We start from the raw sequence: 17,283 nt of genomic DNA on the forward strand, positions 1-17,283 counted from the left end.
ATGTAGCTCATCCTGGAAGTATTTCCCTGCCTGGTTGATGGTCTGTAACAATAAAAGTCTAGAAGTAAATGTTAAGAATTTCTGCCTCACTAAATGAGGTTTTAGGTCAGTCCACACTCAACAACTGCTGTGAAAATTCTGCTCAGGTTTGACAGTTGTGATAAACACTGTCACAGCAGCTGCGACACTCTTACTAGAAATGTTAATTCATGCTGATATTTAACATGTCATTGTACCTTTTACATCAGGGTCATCTATGTGCGGCTCTAAGTTTTCCAGCATCTCTTCCAGTTCCGTTCTAGTAGCTGTGCTGAAACCTGGACAGTCTGTTAGTGCTTCTTCTTGCATTAATTCTTTACTTTTTTGCTTATTTGAACATTGTGGCAGCTCTAGTTCCAAATCAAGATCTATAGTAGGGATAGGAGTCCTCCAATAATGGAATGAGTTAAACATGTCCTCTGGAATGGCAGTCTTTTCTGAACTGGACCCAGATTCTTTTGAAGATGGACTTGGATCTGCAGAGTCCAAATTTGGCAACTCACTTACATTGAGACCTCTGTTTCCTTCAGATTTAGTACATACAGGAGAATCAGAATGCAACTGCAATGACGTTGCCTGGGAATGACTGGCATCACTACTACATTTGCTGTCAGTCTTATACTCATTTTTTGAATAGAGTTCAGTAGCTGCATTTACTGATCCCACAGTACTACAGTTAAAACCGGGCGTTTTTTCTTCTGTTTCAAGATTATCCTTGGTTCCATCTGCAACTTTTGTTGGTTCTGCTGCACATTTTGCACTAAGGTGAAAGATAACAGTCTATTATTTTTATCAATAATAGTCAAAACCAAATAAGTGTTATTTCATAGTTTAAATTCATACAAGAAACTTAAAACACGATAAAAAAGACAGCTGTAACAATGTGTCCTGCACTCTGTTCTGTTTCCCTACTGCACTTGTACAGTACGATCTGACCATAAAGCTCTTAAGTCAACACTTTGCACTGTATCTCGGTACACATGACAGTAATAAGTCAAATCAAAATTAAGCTTGACAATTTTTGACTTTAAAGCCAGTACAGAACTAAGTAATTCAAAAATTCTCCTTTAGAAAAATAAACCTATGGATTTACAATGAAGTCACCCAATCATGTTGGCTGCTAAGAGGTCGATAGCAATGTCTAGCCTACTAGACAAAGTTTGAGCTAAGTCTTCTATAAAATCCTGGAATTTAAACATTTAATTCAAAGTCAGAGAAAATGGGCACACCATCAGTTTCTCTTACTGTATAAGATATAGATATAAAATAATTGTAAGTTGATATACACTTATTAAAAAGTCAGCTCTCTTTCCTATATGGTTTTTGAACACACTACAATTAAAAAAAGGTCAAATTTCTTAAAAAAAGTGATCCAGAAAATTTTAGCCATTTGTTTTTCTTTTCTACTGCTAAGACAGTAATTACCACCTTCAAAGAGTGTTCTGTTGGCCAGTGTGGATATTACTTTGAAGATACTTTGGTATGATTCTATTAAAAATGATTCTCATGACAAGGTCATTTGAAGCATTTCAGGAATTATATTAACAGCACTTCAGTTAGTGGAGAATGCTTTCAATTACTACTCATTGTGTAACAAAAACAAACAAAAGCCTAGCCACAGTTCAACTGCAAACAGCCTGAACCTAGGAAGGTAAAAATGTCATTCAAGGCAGAGAGAAAAGTGGTGAGGAACAAAATTAATGTCTAACAATCAACCTATTTTATTGCTACATGCAAATGGTTCAAGGATGGTAGTGCAGTGGCTAGATCTTATACTAATAAGCCAAAAGACTGAACTAAAGCCAGAGAACACAAGCTCAAATTACACAAATGGTAGTTTGCTGAATTTGAATTGGCGTAAAATTACTCTCCAAACCTGCTGTCCTTATCCTGGTCATGGCCTTAAATAAGTTCAGACCCATAAAAAATTGCCTCTTATATGGTTTATTAAGCCACTCAGGGGTACAGGGAAACTACAGATGGATAATGAAAGCAGTCACCTTGAGAATCAATAAACCAGAATGATTAAAATAAGAAAAATACAATGGCTACAGACTGTACCTGTTGTTATTGTTTTCTGTTCCTTGGTTCTCCAACACATTCTTGGAAGAAAGCACATTTTCCTCTTTGAAGTAATGGCCAGCACCTGAACAGCTGGCAAAGGTCGAGATGAAAGGCCCTAATGATTGAAAGGCAGCTTGACGAACCTGCAAAAGAGCATTTTAATGTTAAAATGCTACCTTCTTAATCCACTACTAATGCCATCTAAACTAAATCAAAATGCAAAGTAAACTAACCCTGGTAGTAAAGAATAAAATCAAAAAATGCATTAAACATTCCACAGGTTAGACATCAATTGTGGAACAAAAGTGTGTTTCAGATCAGTGACCTTTTGTCAGAACTTGAAAGAGTCAAGATGCAACAGCTCCTAATCAAACATAAAGGCGGGGAAAGGGGAAGGGAACACAAAGCAAAAGCTGTGATATAGTAGAAATCATGAGATTAAAAAGTCTCTCTCATTACAGCGTCATGACAGCCGCAGGTGTCAGGCGAGGGGTTGAGAACATGGGAACTTGATGGTGACCTCAGTCGACTTGAACCCAGTCTACTGATGTCATTATTAGGTACTGGAGAACTAAATTTCTGAAGGCAGTTTGCCTTGGATGCAGACTAGTTTTGACAAACACCCTTGAAGAAACTTTTTTCCTCCCATCAGCAAGATTAGAACAAAATAGGTATATACAAGATAACCTTGTAAGTGTACCAAGAGACATATAACATAACAAAGGGGGGGCAGAAACAATTTTGAAACAGGGTCACTATGACCTTGAGAGCCACCTCACAAGTTGAAGAGGGAAGCTGCTCCCAAAATTGTTTTGTCACATGATCTTAGTTAAACTTAATCCTATGTATAACTTTGTAAGTAACTTTATGTTACAGCTGATGTTACAAATAGTATAACTGGTAGAAATTATCACTTTTAATCTTCTGCACAAAGTTCACCAAGGGATATGACTTGCATAACTGAATTTGAAAAGTCAACAGTAATAAGCAAGTATACCATACAGCTGGCAAATGTTGAGGAAGAGACATAAAAATCAGTGTTGGAATGTGGTCAATAATCTTAGGAGCCCAAAGACAGGGTGTGGCAAACACCATATGATGATGGGAGGACCTAAGGAGGACCCTGGAGCTGCTCATCATTGACCTTGTATTCTAAGGGTTGGATGTAAAGTTCAGAAGGGATGTGGCGAGCACCGAAGTCAATGTTGCATGTAACCATTTTAAAACAGAATCCTAATAAAGTATAGGATATTTATGCAAAGGTAGACAGACACAGTCACTGGCCTCTGATCTGAGCTGTGTTTAACTGTGCCTCAAGTGAAAGCAAGTTTTGGAGCAGTCTCTGGCCTCTCCCACATGTGTGGTAAAGGAGTTCTGAATGAAAATGCGTTTGTGCTCCTGAACATGGGACTCAGGCTCCTCTTTAAAATCCCTCTCCATCATCTATATACAGTTCAATAAATATAAATCATTCAAAAACAACACTTTACCCCAATACCTTGATATTACCAATGCATTTGCAAAGGACACTGATCGTTTCCCAAGATGTATCTTCACATGTTACACAGTTGAAAAGACATTTCTTCATTTACTCCATTCCTCCTATCCATATAAATTTGATCTTCTTGGCCTGTGATTGAGGTGGTGCCCAATCTTACCTGACGATAGCTATCTTCTTGCACTCTTTCACTCCAAAGAAGTCAGACACTTCATGGGACACCAACTGATTTACTTACATTACGTACAACAATTGCATTGGCTAAGGATATTGCTTATCAAATTTACTTTGTTTACGCTTAGGCGGCAATTCAAAAGTTGGAAATCAGGGAAATAGAGCAGGAGGGGGCAAATTACCATAGAAAGTAAACAAGCAGACAGTGATAATTCCAAGAAGGAAGGCAAACTTTTGTGATAAAGCACAAAGATACAGAATTCAAACTAAGCTTCAACTATGCAGATGATATTGAGCAGTAATACGACGATAGGCAACATCTGGACTCAGGTTCAGGAGCAGGAGGTTTTATGCTTGTCAATAAAATGTATGCAATTTTTGCCCTTCGAATATTGCAGCTCACAAAAGAACAAATATCTGATACTTGTTAAAAATAACAAACATTTTTTGCTGTCAATTAAAAATTCACAACGTTTTACAGACAGATAAGAGCCACCCACACCAAATATGGTAGCCACAAGTGGGAGCTTATGAAACCTATGTACAAGCAATTTACAATAGAAAATTAAGATAGCCATACAAGCTTTGTTACTTTGTTGCTTAACTAATAGAATTTCAAAATAAACAGAAAAAACATTACACCTCACCCATCGTGAAGGGTCGCTGATCAGATTAATGAAGAGTGAAGATAGTTTCGTTCTTCGAATTTCTTGAGATGTTGCACAAGAAACGTCCATAAAGCATTCAGCACATGCTTTCCGCACTCCCCATACATTATCAGAGCAGAGCTGGAAAAACCTTGGTAACTGCACAGAAAAATCCAAGGAAATTGCCATTTCAATTACAGCTGTCTCTATTTCAGACAAAAAAGTGACAAAGACTAGCATTGGTGATAGTGTTACAACTGAATCATTTAAACTTAATTTTTGGGCCTTTGTAAATATACACACAGACATGCTATTTATGAATTCAAGATAAACTCAATATATTTTGACTTTTATTCTTAAGTGGTCAGTAGAATTTCATGAATTGATCCTGGCATTTGCGATGGAAAAGCCAAATGGTGCTTTATAAAATGGCAAAGATAACAAAAGGGATGCTCAAAACTGTCAAGATTTGAAATTAATTTCAATGCAGCATTTGAGGTGGGTTGTTCCGACATCTATTTTAATTATGGAATCCTTCGTAACCAGAACAGAAATGTAAATTAAACATCTAATTCAAGTAGTACATGAAAAGTAGTTAAAAATCACACTTCAATTGTGGTCAAAACTCAACATTACATTGAGACTCATTTCCCAAAACAGCAGGAAGCTCTATTAATACTTCGGTGAAGAAATACATTGCCTGCTACGTTACTGATCTTGATACATTCAAATGATTCATGGCTTAAGTCCTGCTCTGTCCCATCTTTCCAGATCTCAGCGACAGTGTTATAATTGATGTCAGTATCTCCATGCTGGGACGCAAGGGTTGTGGTGGTGGTGGTGTTAGTGGCAGTGGTGAAACGGTTCCCGACACAATCCGATCTAGCGACCATCCCCAAAAAGTAAATATGCTGGGCAATGATCAGATTTAGTTCCCTATCCGATCATCCAGCGTGGTAAAATGCCCTGTTGTCAAGGTTCATACATTAGGAATGGCTCTTGGTGCATTATCCTAAAGCTGCTGGCACCTGTCCAACTTTACCTCAGGAATTCCATGGAAGAAGAGAAAATGAAGGAAATACGAGACAAGTAATAAGAAAAAAACAAGACCTGCGCAGTTTTATTTGTTGAGAAATATTGGTTTATTGCTAGCTAATAAGAAAATCCTTAACAGTTATGCAAAAATAAGTATCAACAGACACGAGTCATGCACGCATTATGAGCGTGACAACCTTGGGTCTTGATGTGATTTCACAAATTAATTTGAATATTTGGGTGCTGTAGAATCAATAATTGCAGTGAATGCGATTAGAATCCAATTCCAAAAAACACAGGTTATTAAATGCACACCCATTCACTTTTGCCATCAACCACATTCTGTTCTAATTATTCATGAGAAAAGATCAATTACTGTTCAGTACTTACGCATTGAGAAATATTTAATTAATCATGATTCTTATGTAGAACTTGTCACAGCAACAAAAAATGGTTAACTACAACTTTTGAACAGGTAACTTTCTTTTCTTTGCAGTCCTCAAGAGTCAAATAAAATAACAATATTTGTTATCGAATGCTAATGGCTATTGTATCCATACCTACCAGCAACCTTTCAGTGGCCTCACGACCAACAACACTAGATATATCGCCAATATTGGCAGCACAGACCTGAAACAAGAAATTCACGTTTATTATAAATTAAAATGAAAAATAAACAGGGTGGGTGGAGCAATCAACATGCTAATTACGTAAACTAACCTTACGAACGTGGAACATCCGGCAGTCACAGCACATCTCACAGAACCGGTGCAGTATATATTTTTCTGTGATTGCCTTTCCGACCATGGGAGCCATTTTACACATTATCTACAAGCATGGCAAAAGAAAACCAGTAAAATTAAAACCAGCGTCACCTACTCCTCCCAACAAGTTTTTCTTAATTTCTGTTTCACAAATTTCTTTTTCAGAAATTATGTTCCTTTCGGGGACACATGCAATCGCTGCAATAATAACTTATATTTTCACAACCTACTTAAGTCCACAGGCTATTAGGTTCTCTGAGCACTTTGCCCCATACTTTGCTCCCCTACAAGTTTAACACCGTGATCTATAAAGTCCTATTAATTGGTTTGTTCGTTAGCTCTACTTAGTTAATGAGGGATGCTGTGGGAAGTGATTGCTGGGCCCCTTGCTGAGATACTTGTATCATTGATACCCACAGGTGAGGTGCTGGAAGACTGAAGGTTGGTTAACGTGGTGCCACTATTTAACAAAGGTGGTAAGGAAAAGCCAGCGAACTACAGAACGGTGAACCTGACTTTGACAGTGGGCAAGTTGCGGGAGGGAATCTGGAGGAACACTATTTACATGTATTTGGGAAGGCAAGGACTGATTAGGGATAATCAACATGGCTTTGTGCTTGGGAAATTGTGTCTCACAAACTTGACTGAGTTTTTTCAAGAAGTAACAACGAGGATTAATGAAGACAGAGTGGTGCACGTGACCTACATGGACTTCAGTAAGGCATTTGACAAGATTCCTTACAATAGACTAGTTAGCAAGGTTAGATCACACAGAATACAGGGATGATGAGCCACTTGGATACAGATCTGGCTCAAAGGTAGGAGACAAAGGATGGTGGTGGAAGGTTGTTTTTCAGACTAGAGGTCTGTGATCAGCAGTGTGCCACAAGGATCAGTGTTGGGTCCCCTGCTTTTCATTATTTGCATAAATGAATTGGATGTGAACACAAGAGATATGGTCAGTAAGTTTGCAGATGACATTAAAATTGGATGCATAGTGGACAGCGAAGGAGGTTACCTCAAAGTACAATGGGATATCGATCAGATGGCCAATGGACTGAGGAGTGGCAGATGGAGTTTATTTAGATAAATGTGAAGTGCTGCATTTTGGAAAGGCAAATCAGGGCAGGACTTGTACACTTCGTGGTAAGGTTCTGGGGAATGTTGCTGAACAAAGAAACCTTGGAGTGCAGAGTCATAGTTCCTTGAAAGTGGAGTCACAGGTAGGCAGGACAATGAAGGCAGCGTTTGGTATGCTTGCCTTTACTGGTCAGTGCAATGAGTACAGGAGTTCGGAGGTCATGTTGCAGCTGTGCAGAACATTGGTTAGGCCCCTTTTGGAATACTGCATGTAGGACACCTCCCAGTCACAAACCATTTGAAACTCACCCTCCCACTCCTTGGATGACATGTCCATCCTGGGTCTCCTGCAGTGCCACAACGATACCACCCTCAGTTACAGGAACAGCATTTCATATTTCGTTTGGGAACCTTGCAGCCCAATGGTATCAATGAGGGCTTGACAAGCTTCAAAATCTCCTCTCCCCCAACTGTATCACAAAACCAGCCCAGCTCGTCCCTGCCTCCCTAACCTGTCATCCCACTTATCCACACCTCCCACCTCAAGACCCACCCCCATCTCCTACCTGCTAGCCTCATCCCGCCTCTTTGACCTGTCAGTCCTCCCTGGACTGACCTATGCACTCCTCAACTCCCCACCTACACTCACATTTACTGGCTCCAACACCACCTCCTTGACATGTGTCTCCTCTCCACCTATCTTCTCCTTTATCCATCTTCTAACCGCGTCCCCCTTTCTCCCTATTTATTTCAGAATCCCCTTCCCTCCCCATTACTGAAGAAGGGTCTAGACCCAAAATGTCAGCTTTCCTGCTCTTCTGATGCTGCTTGGCCTGCTGTGTTCATCCAGCTCCACATCTTGTTATCTGTAATTCTGGTCTCTCTGGTGTAGGGAGAATGTTGTGAAGCTTGGAAGGGCTCAAAAAAGTTTTACAAGGATGTTGCCAGGGTTGGAGGGTTTGAGCTGTTGGGGAAGGCTGAATAGACTGGGGCAATTTTCCCTGGCACATCAGAAGTTGAGGGGTTATTAAGTCATCAAGGGGATAGTGTAAATAGCCAAGGTCTTTTCCCTGGGGTGAGAGAGCCCAAAAATAGAGGGCATAGGTTTAAGGTTGGTGGGGAAAGATTTAAAAGGGGCAACATTTTCATGCAGAGGGTGGTGCATGGATGGAACGAGCTATTGGAGGAAGTGGTGGAGACTGGTACAATGACAACATTAAAAAGGCAACTGCATGGGTATATGAATAGGAAGGGTTGGAGGGATATGGGCCAAGTGCTGGTAAACAGGGCTAGATTTATTTAGGATATGCGGTTGGAATGAACAAGTTGGGCAGAAGGGTCTGTTTCTGTGCTAGATATCTCTATGGCAATTCATCCTTCTCGTCATTAAATACTTGCATCCTCCACACAAAATGAACAAGCATAAGCTTTCCAAATACTAAACAAGTTATCGCCAATATATAAAAAATTCATGGCACCAGATGTTCAGTGCGATGTATGGGTTGCCATGTCCAAGAAAGGCTTTTACTCTCCAAGTTAATAATGCCAGGTATGTTTTGCTGGGCGCAAGTAGCTCACTGGAATTTCTTCCAAGTGGTACCCATTCTTCATGCTCCACCTATACAGTGAGGGGGCAGTCTCTTCTCCCGTGGAAAGCATTACAGCAAGCTCAACTCATTTTCATCTAATGTCCATACTGGTAATTTTTCTAAGTTTCATTTTAATTGAAAATCTGGCTGATTGCCCTTCATTAACGAGAAGAATAAAGACTAATCTTAGTGCCACTGCTTCTTATCCAAGAACAACAAACTCAAGATCTTTTGAGTGGATCAGCTGTTAAAACCTTGATACTGTTCTGTTTGCCTTTATCTACTGTTCAAAGAGGAAGCTACTCATCTTTTTCTTTAAAAAGAGATCAATGCAGAGATAGCAACCTGGCTATTTCAGACACCTGATGTTTGTCAAAGAATAATACATTGTGTATCTGCTACAGAAAAAGAAATATTAGAATTGGCTTTATTGTCACATATACTCAGATGATACAACGAAAAGTTTACAAGTTGCCACTTACAGCACCATACAAAGATACTTACAAAGATACCCAAGTGCATTCTTATGTACAAAATTACAGATACAAAATTCAGGGGGAAAAGAAAAATCAAACATTTAGAATAACAGTGCTTCCAACCAAGTCTGTGCCAGCACCAAGCCTGCAGATGGTGCTGGGCTTCACCTCAAGGCTCACTAGGCTGGGAGAATGCACTGCCTTCACTTGAAGCTCAAACAAGGAAACAAAAAAGCCCAAAATAGAAAAAAAATAAAAGAAATGGACGGAGCAGATAGGCTCCAGCTGAGTCCTACTCTACATCTTATACATGTACCTTAGAGTTCCTTTGCTCTACTTATTTCTTTCTACATATCCATAAGACCATAGGACCGAGTAGAAAAAATCAGGGCATTTGGCCCATTGGGCCCATTGAGTATGCCCTGCCATTCAATCATGGCTGATATGTTTCTCAACCCATAATCCTTGATCCCCTTGACAATCAAGAACCTATCAATCTCTGTCTTAATTATACTCAATGACCTAGCTTCCACAGCCTTCTGAAGCAGTAAGTCCATAGATTCACAATTCTCTGGCTGAAGAAGTCTCTCCTTATCTCCGTTCTAATAGGTCTTCCCTTTACTCTAAGGCTGTGTCCTCAGGTCCTAGTCTCTCCTACCAACGGAAACATCTTCCCAACATACACTCTGATAAGGCCAATCACTTTTCTCTAAGTTCAATTAGATCTCCCCTCATCCTTCTAAATTCCACTGACTATAGACCCAGAGTCGTCAAACATTCCTCATATGTTAAACTCTAGTTCCTGGGACCATTCTCATGAACCTCCTCTGAATCTACTCCAGGGACAGTACATCATTCCTGAAATATAGCACCAAAAACAGAGCACAATACTCCCAAACGTGGCCTGACCAGAGCCTTATAGAGCCTCATAAGTAGGTCCCTGCTTTTATATTCAAGTGCGCTCAAAATAAATGCCAGCATTGCATTTGCCTTTCTAACTACTGACTCAACCTGCAAGTCTACCTTGCAATTCAGACTGCTGAATTTTCTCCCCATTTAGAAAATAGTCCATGCCTCTATTCTTCACATTTTCCCGTGTTTCACTCCATCTGCCACTTCTATGCCCTATCTCTTCACCTGTCCAAATTCTTCTGCAGCCTCCCCACATCCTCAATACTATTTGTCCCTCTACCTATCTTTGTATCATCTGCAAACTTAACAGAAGGCCCTCAGCTCCTTCAATAGATTGTTAATGTATAATGTGAAAAGTTGTGGTCCCAACCTTGTGGAACACCATTTGTCACAGTCTGCCATCCTGAGAAAGACATTTTTATCTCTACCGTCTACCTTCTGCCAGAGAGCCAATCTTCTACCCTTGCTAGCACCTTGCTTTTAACACCAGGGACCCTTATCTTACTCAGCAGCCTCCCGTGCGGAACCTCGTCAAAGGCTTTCTTGAAGTCCAAATAGATAGCATCCTCCTTGGTCTAACCTGCTCTCCACTTCCTTGAAGAATTTTAACAGATTTGTCAGGCATGACCTCCACTTGATGACCATCTTCCCTCCTGCCTCTGTAGTTGTCTTTATTCAGCCATAATACCATTACCTCTGATTCTATCTTCTCCCTCTCAAATTGCAGAGTAAATTCAATCATATTATGATGACTGCGTCCTCAGGGTTCCTTCACCTTAAGCTCCCTTATCAAGTCTGCCTCATTGCACAACACTAAATCCAGAATTGCCTGTTCCCTAGTGAAATTCACCACAAGCTGCTCCAAAAAGCCATATCATAGTCATTCCACAAATTCCTTTTCTTGCAATCCACAACCAACCCGATTTTCCCAGTCCATCTGCATACTGAAATTCCCCAAGATCATGGTAACTTTGCCTTTCTTACACACCCTTTCTATCTCCTGGTATATTTTGTACCTTCCCACACTTTCAGTAATTTCAGTATTGGTGGCTTTCTGTTGAGTTAAGCATCAAATTTGTATGCCATTGCATGTAAATCTATTTCTAGAAGAGATGATGCAGTTGCAGATGTTCAAATCTGAAGTTGCTATCAACTAGTTAAGATTTATTGCCAAATTTTGCTATCTTTTTGATAGGAAGTACATCTTCACTTACCCAATTTAACCATTTGAATTCTGCAATTCATTGGAAAACTTGGCAAAATTTGTAAACCATGTGCATCTTCTATATAGCTTCCAAATCATGAAAGATTTATTGCCATGTTTGGGAGTATTGTGCTCCATTTTGGGCCCCATATTTCAGGAACGATGTACTGTCCCTGGAGTAGGTTCATGAGAATGGTCCCAGGAACGAGAGTTTAACGTATGAAGAATGTTTGACGACTCTGGGTCTATAGTCAGTGGAATTGTGGAAATGTTTGGAGACCTGTACATAACTCCAACTACAGTTTTTTTCTTTTAACCTTTGCGATTCCTCAATTCTACCCACACAGATTCTACACCATCTGACCCTACTTCATTCTTTATTATTGATTTAGTTTCATTTCTTACCAATTTGGCAACCCCACCCTTCTGCCCACTGCCTATCTTTTTGACATGAAGTACATCTTCACTTACTCAATTTAACCATTTGAATTCTGCAATTCATTGGAAAACTTGGCAAAATTTGTAAACCATGTGCATCTTCTTTATAGCTTCCAATTCATGAATATCTTAAATGACTTGGGTCACTTATTTCAGCACAGAGGTCGACTTCTGCCGGTATGAGGTGATAATTCAAACCAAAAAAAAGCGTAGCTCAACACTGCAGGAATGGCTCAGCCCAGAGACTGGCGGGCTCATAATTTTGGGGCCTGCCCTTGAAATTGACAATGGGATTTCAAATAGATGGTGCCTCGTTAGACTTTTAAATCGGGCTTATGACACCGACACGGCTGTGAGGCAGATTAGAAGTAGTGATGTTTAGTTTCCACAGAATGTGGCATTCTGAAAAGAGAAACCTGAAAACTGCTTTTAAAAAAGATTTAAAATTCTACAAAAAACACCTTAAACGTCAAAAGAACAATATTGCTGCTCTTCTCCACTTAAAATTGCACACCAGTTCTGAAGCTCTCATGGTCTTCCCTCAAGAGTAGTCATATTAAGAAAGTGACCATAAAGCAATGGCCAGCTTCAACAATAAATCTTAATTAGTTGATAGCAACTTCAGCAGATTTGAACATCTGCAACTGCATCATCTCTTCTAGAAATAGATTTACACGAAATGGCATACAAATTTGATGCTTAACTCAAAAGAAAGCCACCAATACTGAAATTACCAGAAGTGTGGGAAGGTACAATTCTTCAATTTTAATCCAAAGTTGGGAAGCAGGTAACCAATCTAAACACTGACATGAACGAAAAGAATTGAGCGTTTTTGGGGTGGCAAGGCGGCACAGTGGTTAGCACTGGTGCCTCATAGCACCAGGGATCCAAGTTTGATTCCAGCCTTGGGCGACTGTCTTTGTAGACTTTATTTATTCTCCATGTCTGCGTGGGTTTTCTCCCACAGTTCAAACACACGCAGGTTTGGTGGACTGGCCATGCTAAATTGTCACATCGTGCCTACAGATGTGTAGGTTAGGTGGGTTAACCATGGTAATTGCGAGGTTACGGGGATGGGGTGGAGAATGGGTCTGGATGGGATGTTCTCCAGGGGGCCAGCACGGACTTGACAAGCCGAATAACCTCTTTCCACACTGTAGGGATTCTACGAGAGTCAATGAGGGAGGAAGGATTGAGCTTCTAACAGGATATGTAGAAAAGCTTCCTCTTGCATTCATTACACAGGGGAATTTGAGCCATAATTAAGGATAAGCCTATGCCTAAACAAGACTAACTAGAAAGTTAGGAAATGAGACCCAAGTAAAGGAAGGTACATATTAGTGGTTGCAAGAACAGAATATAAAAGCTGATGATACTTAAGACATGCAAATTTGTTTCACTGCAATGGTTTAGAAGGCAGTTTTATAAAGTGGATACTGGTATAGATAGCTTAGAAGCTGATCAAGATCTAATAACGGAGCTCAACTACTGACAATTCTCAAAACAAAAGTTTGACTTGCAGCTGAAGTACTGTTGTTAAGTGTACATTTGCTAATTTTCAGCTTAATCCATCTATTTGACAATGTTAAGGATCCTATCAATTTCAGTAAACTATAATAACACATGCTTTTTGTATCTAACACTATCTCACCCTTTTCTGAATTAAGACAATTCCACAATGTAAACATTCCTGACAATAGAACACATTTTCAGATATACATTGGACATAAAAGCAGTTTCCATCTTTAAGCCTGAATGCAATATACTCATTCTGTGGAATATTAACAAACCTTTGCGGGAGTAATTAGCATGGCTAAATTTAATTGGAAAAAAAATGTGCATTTCACTTACTGCTACAGCTTCTGTTTTCAGATCATCATTGCTTTCAGGTGCAGTTAAATCCAAGAGAACAGGACATACTTTAGTTTCCACATCATATCTTTCGATTATTTCTTGTTCTAACACCACCAGCAGTGCTGCCTGGCTGGTCTTCCTCACCTACAAATGGTAATCAAAGGCATGAAGCAGTGTGCAACCAAACAAATTAGTTGAAGGAACTCAAAATGAAGCATGCATACATTACATAAATTAGGAAATCATTGATTTGACATTGAGAAGAAACTTCAAACTGAAACATTTTAATAAAGCTGTACACGGATTTCTCTTACATCATGTTCCGGCAACATGAATTGGCTATAATGCTACTGAAGTATTCGGGAACAGTATTTGTAAAATGGAAACTTTGAGTTGGCTGCAACGCAATTTCAATGTCAACATCACAACTGGTTTGCAGGCTTGTTCAGAGCATGTGCCGAAAGACTCCCTGCACTGGCATCAAGGATCCTCACACAGCGAGAGGTACTGTACAATTCTGCCGTCTTACCCATAAAACGAGAGGACAAAAGTGGCAAGAATGATCACTGAAAGCGACCTGGTGATAAAATTGTAAGTGGTGTACGTAAAACACTAAATCACTGGAAGAGAAGCCAGATATCGTAAATTGTTTGGAGCTTAATGAGCCAACCCCCAAGAAACTGTCAGAAGACAATGAACCACAGCCATCCACTTCTGGATTAACTATTTTTTGCCCTCACACTGCAAACAAAACTGCACTTGAAGGTGGTGGTGGTGATGATGATGACGACGATCCTCTGCCCTTGCATTAAAAAGAGCAACCTCAGAACCTCCTTCCCCGTCAAGTCATCTTGACATTTTTTCAAGGTGATAAATTTACCGTAATTTCATTATCACGACAATGAAACGTCTGTTCAAACTGTGCCGTACTTTGTTACGCTTGAGTGATTTTTGAGTCTGATTCTTTCTGTTGACGTACCCCGTAACCCCCCACCTTTTACAATAGGCCCTGTTATTTCAACTACATGATTTTCTATAATGTGTCGTTTCACAGAAATACATCTACTGCGTTATTGCAGAACCCTGTGTCAATATTTTGTCATTTAATAACTTCTAAAATTAGGTTTAAGTGATTCCATATGAGACCTTAACATAATTACTGCATTTGGTTCAACTTTATATCTGACTATTACTTCAACTACCAACAAGCAACTAGTTTAATTGATTAGCATAATATCAAATAGTAACTTACCAACCCCTAATAAAAACTTTAATACGAGATTTATCTAACTCTGCAAATAAATCAAGCAGTTCACAGAGAAGCTAACCAGTATTTAAACCATTTTTGTTAGGTTGCTTCGGTTAGGGAACTTTGTCTGTGCCTTTTTTGCAGAATGTTGACTCTTTAAGATAATATCTGCTTGGGAGATATGACTGAATTGAAGAAATATGGTTTTCCACATTTCTCCAGGATCATAACTGAAAACAAGTCAATTGTCAGCAGGCTAAATGAACTTCCAAGAATATCACACACAGTCTGATCTTGTCTTCATTTGATGTTACATGGACAAACCTACAGCAAGACTTACCAGATACTAAACAGGCAGGTGCCCTTATAGCTTTCTCCTCCCTAATGGACAGTCTGTCAACTGCAGTGCTTAGAATTTCAGCTGACATCTGTCAAAAGTGGAGAACTGGTTCTGAAGAAGAGCCTTTAGGTGACTGTAACGAGGTCAGCCAAGTGGAACTTGGAATACAATTTCCTGATTGGGGCTGTTAACCTGGTCCAATCAGGGACAAACAAAAACAGAAATTGCTGGAAATTGCAACTGTTGGGGATGGAACCCAACATACAGATGAACAGTTGGACAAACAAATGTATAGATAACAATCTGACCAGGAGGAGGACTAGCTGTTATTGGAGACCTTTAGTGGCTAACAACGGGTTGTGTGAAATAGCAGACTGTGATACAAGGCCTGGTGTGTGGGGGTGGGGGCTAAGTCATAGGAGAGTTCAAGCCCTAAAGTTATTAAATTGATACTGGAATCCAAAAGGCTGCAGAGTCTCCAAACAGAAAATGACGTGTTGTTCTTCCAACTTACGCTGAGCTTCACTGGAGCGCTGCAGCAAATCTGAGACAGATACACTGGCCAGAGAACAGGGAGCCCTGGCTGACACATATACAGCAGTGTCAAAGGTTCTGTTCTACTCAGAACTGACTCCAAGGAAGCCAGGCCAGTGCCAAGTACTAAAAAACAAAGGGTAACATGGTGATAGGGTACCAGCCTCTCAGGATTTACTTCACAAACGCTGACTCTCTCACCCCACAGCTGCTGATTTTCACCATCATTTTCTGTTCTTATTTCAGATTTCCATCTTCCACAGTATTTATTTTTATCCCAATCATATTTTTCATGCCAATTTAGTTATGACGACAATGCACATTCTGCCTGAACAATAAACCAGCCATTTAACAGTAAAATAGATCCACTGAATTACAATTGTTTCGTAGCTCCCTTAAAATACCATCCAAAGTTCCCCAATGTAGTGGCTCATGGTAGGAAAGCTTCCGAGGGGCATGGTGTAGTGGGTGTTTAGAGAAGGAGGTTGCAGATGGTTAAACAGCCTTGGACCAAGGATTTAAGTGTGAGTCATTGACCAATCAATTTCCAAGTATCAGGTTTCCAAGAAAAAAAAATACAGATCTTAGAAAATCCTGAGCACAACTGCTTACAACCCTCCAGATTTATAAAATGCAAATTGCTTAAACCATGCTCCTACCATTTGCATCAGATGACCAGGAAGGCTGACATTTCAGGCCTCGACCCTTCTTTTTCTGGAGGGGGGAGTCTAGGCCCGAAACGTCAGCCATCCTGCTCCTCTGATGCTGCTTGGCCTGCTGTATTCATCCAGCTCTACACCTTGTAATCTCAGAGTCTCCAGCACCTGCAGGTCCTGCTATCTCTCCCACTATTTGCTGTGTTTTTGAAGGTGGTCTTAAATTCAAAAAGGTTTTGTTTCAGATAATAGAAGTTTCAAAAGGTAGTTGAAATAGAACGTAGAACGGTACAGCACAGTACAGGCCTTTCAGCCGATGATGTTGTGCCGACCTATTATCCTAAGATCAATCTACCCTGCACACCTTACATTTTACTATCCTCCAAGTGCCTAACCAAGAGTCACTTAAAAGTCTCTAATGATCTGACTCCACCGCCACTGCCGGCAGTGCATTCCACACACCCACCACAATCTGTGTGAAGAACCTACCTCTGACATCTCCCCTATACCTTCTTCCAATCACCTTAAAATTATGCCCCCTTGTAGTAATCATTTCCGCCCTGGGAAAAACTGACTATCCCCTCTATCTATGCTTCTGATCATCTTGTACACCTCTATCAACTCACCTAACCATCCTTCTTGGCTCCAATAAAAAAACCCTAGCTCCCTCAACCTTTCCTCATAAGACCTGCCCTCCAGTCAGGCAGCAGCCTGGTAAATATCCTCTACA

The 17,283-nt window shown here is 40.1% G+C and overlaps 1 protein-coding gene across 8 annotated transcripts in view; it reads right to left on the bottom strand.

Annotated features, from left to right (window-relative positions):
- The window catches only part of LOC125451661 (serine/threonine-protein phosphatase 4 regulatory subunit 1-like), a 93,659-nt gene that overhangs the window by 42,016 nt on the left and 34,360 nt on the right, over nucleotides 1-17,283 (bottom strand). For all 8 annotated transcript variants that reach the window (XM_048529106.2, XM_048529111.2, XM_048529109.2 and 5 more), the window contains 6 exons: nucleotides 13,772-13,918; nucleotides 6,178-6,285; nucleotides 6,022-6,087; nucleotides 4,423-4,581; nucleotides 2,101-2,246; nucleotides 237-799 (listed from right to left, as the gene is read on the bottom strand). In XM_048529106.2, coding sequence (XP_048385063.1) covers nucleotides 237-799; nucleotides 2,101-2,246; nucleotides 4,423-4,581; nucleotides 6,022-6,087; nucleotides 6,178-6,285; nucleotides 13,772-13,918 — 1,189 coding nt within the window. The remainder of the gene's footprint in view (nucleotides 1-236; nucleotides 800-2,100; nucleotides 2,247-4,422; nucleotides 4,582-6,021; nucleotides 6,088-6,177; nucleotides 6,286-13,771; nucleotides 13,919-17,283) is intronic.

This window comes from Stegostoma tigrinum, chromosome 5, assembly GCF_030684315.1.
Source record: "Stegostoma tigrinum isolate sSteTig4 chromosome 5, sSteTig4.hap1, whole genome shotgun sequence".
Classification (NCBI taxonomy): Eukaryota; Metazoa; Chordata; class Chondrichthyes; order Orectolobiformes; family Stegostomatidae; genus Stegostoma; species Stegostoma tigrinum.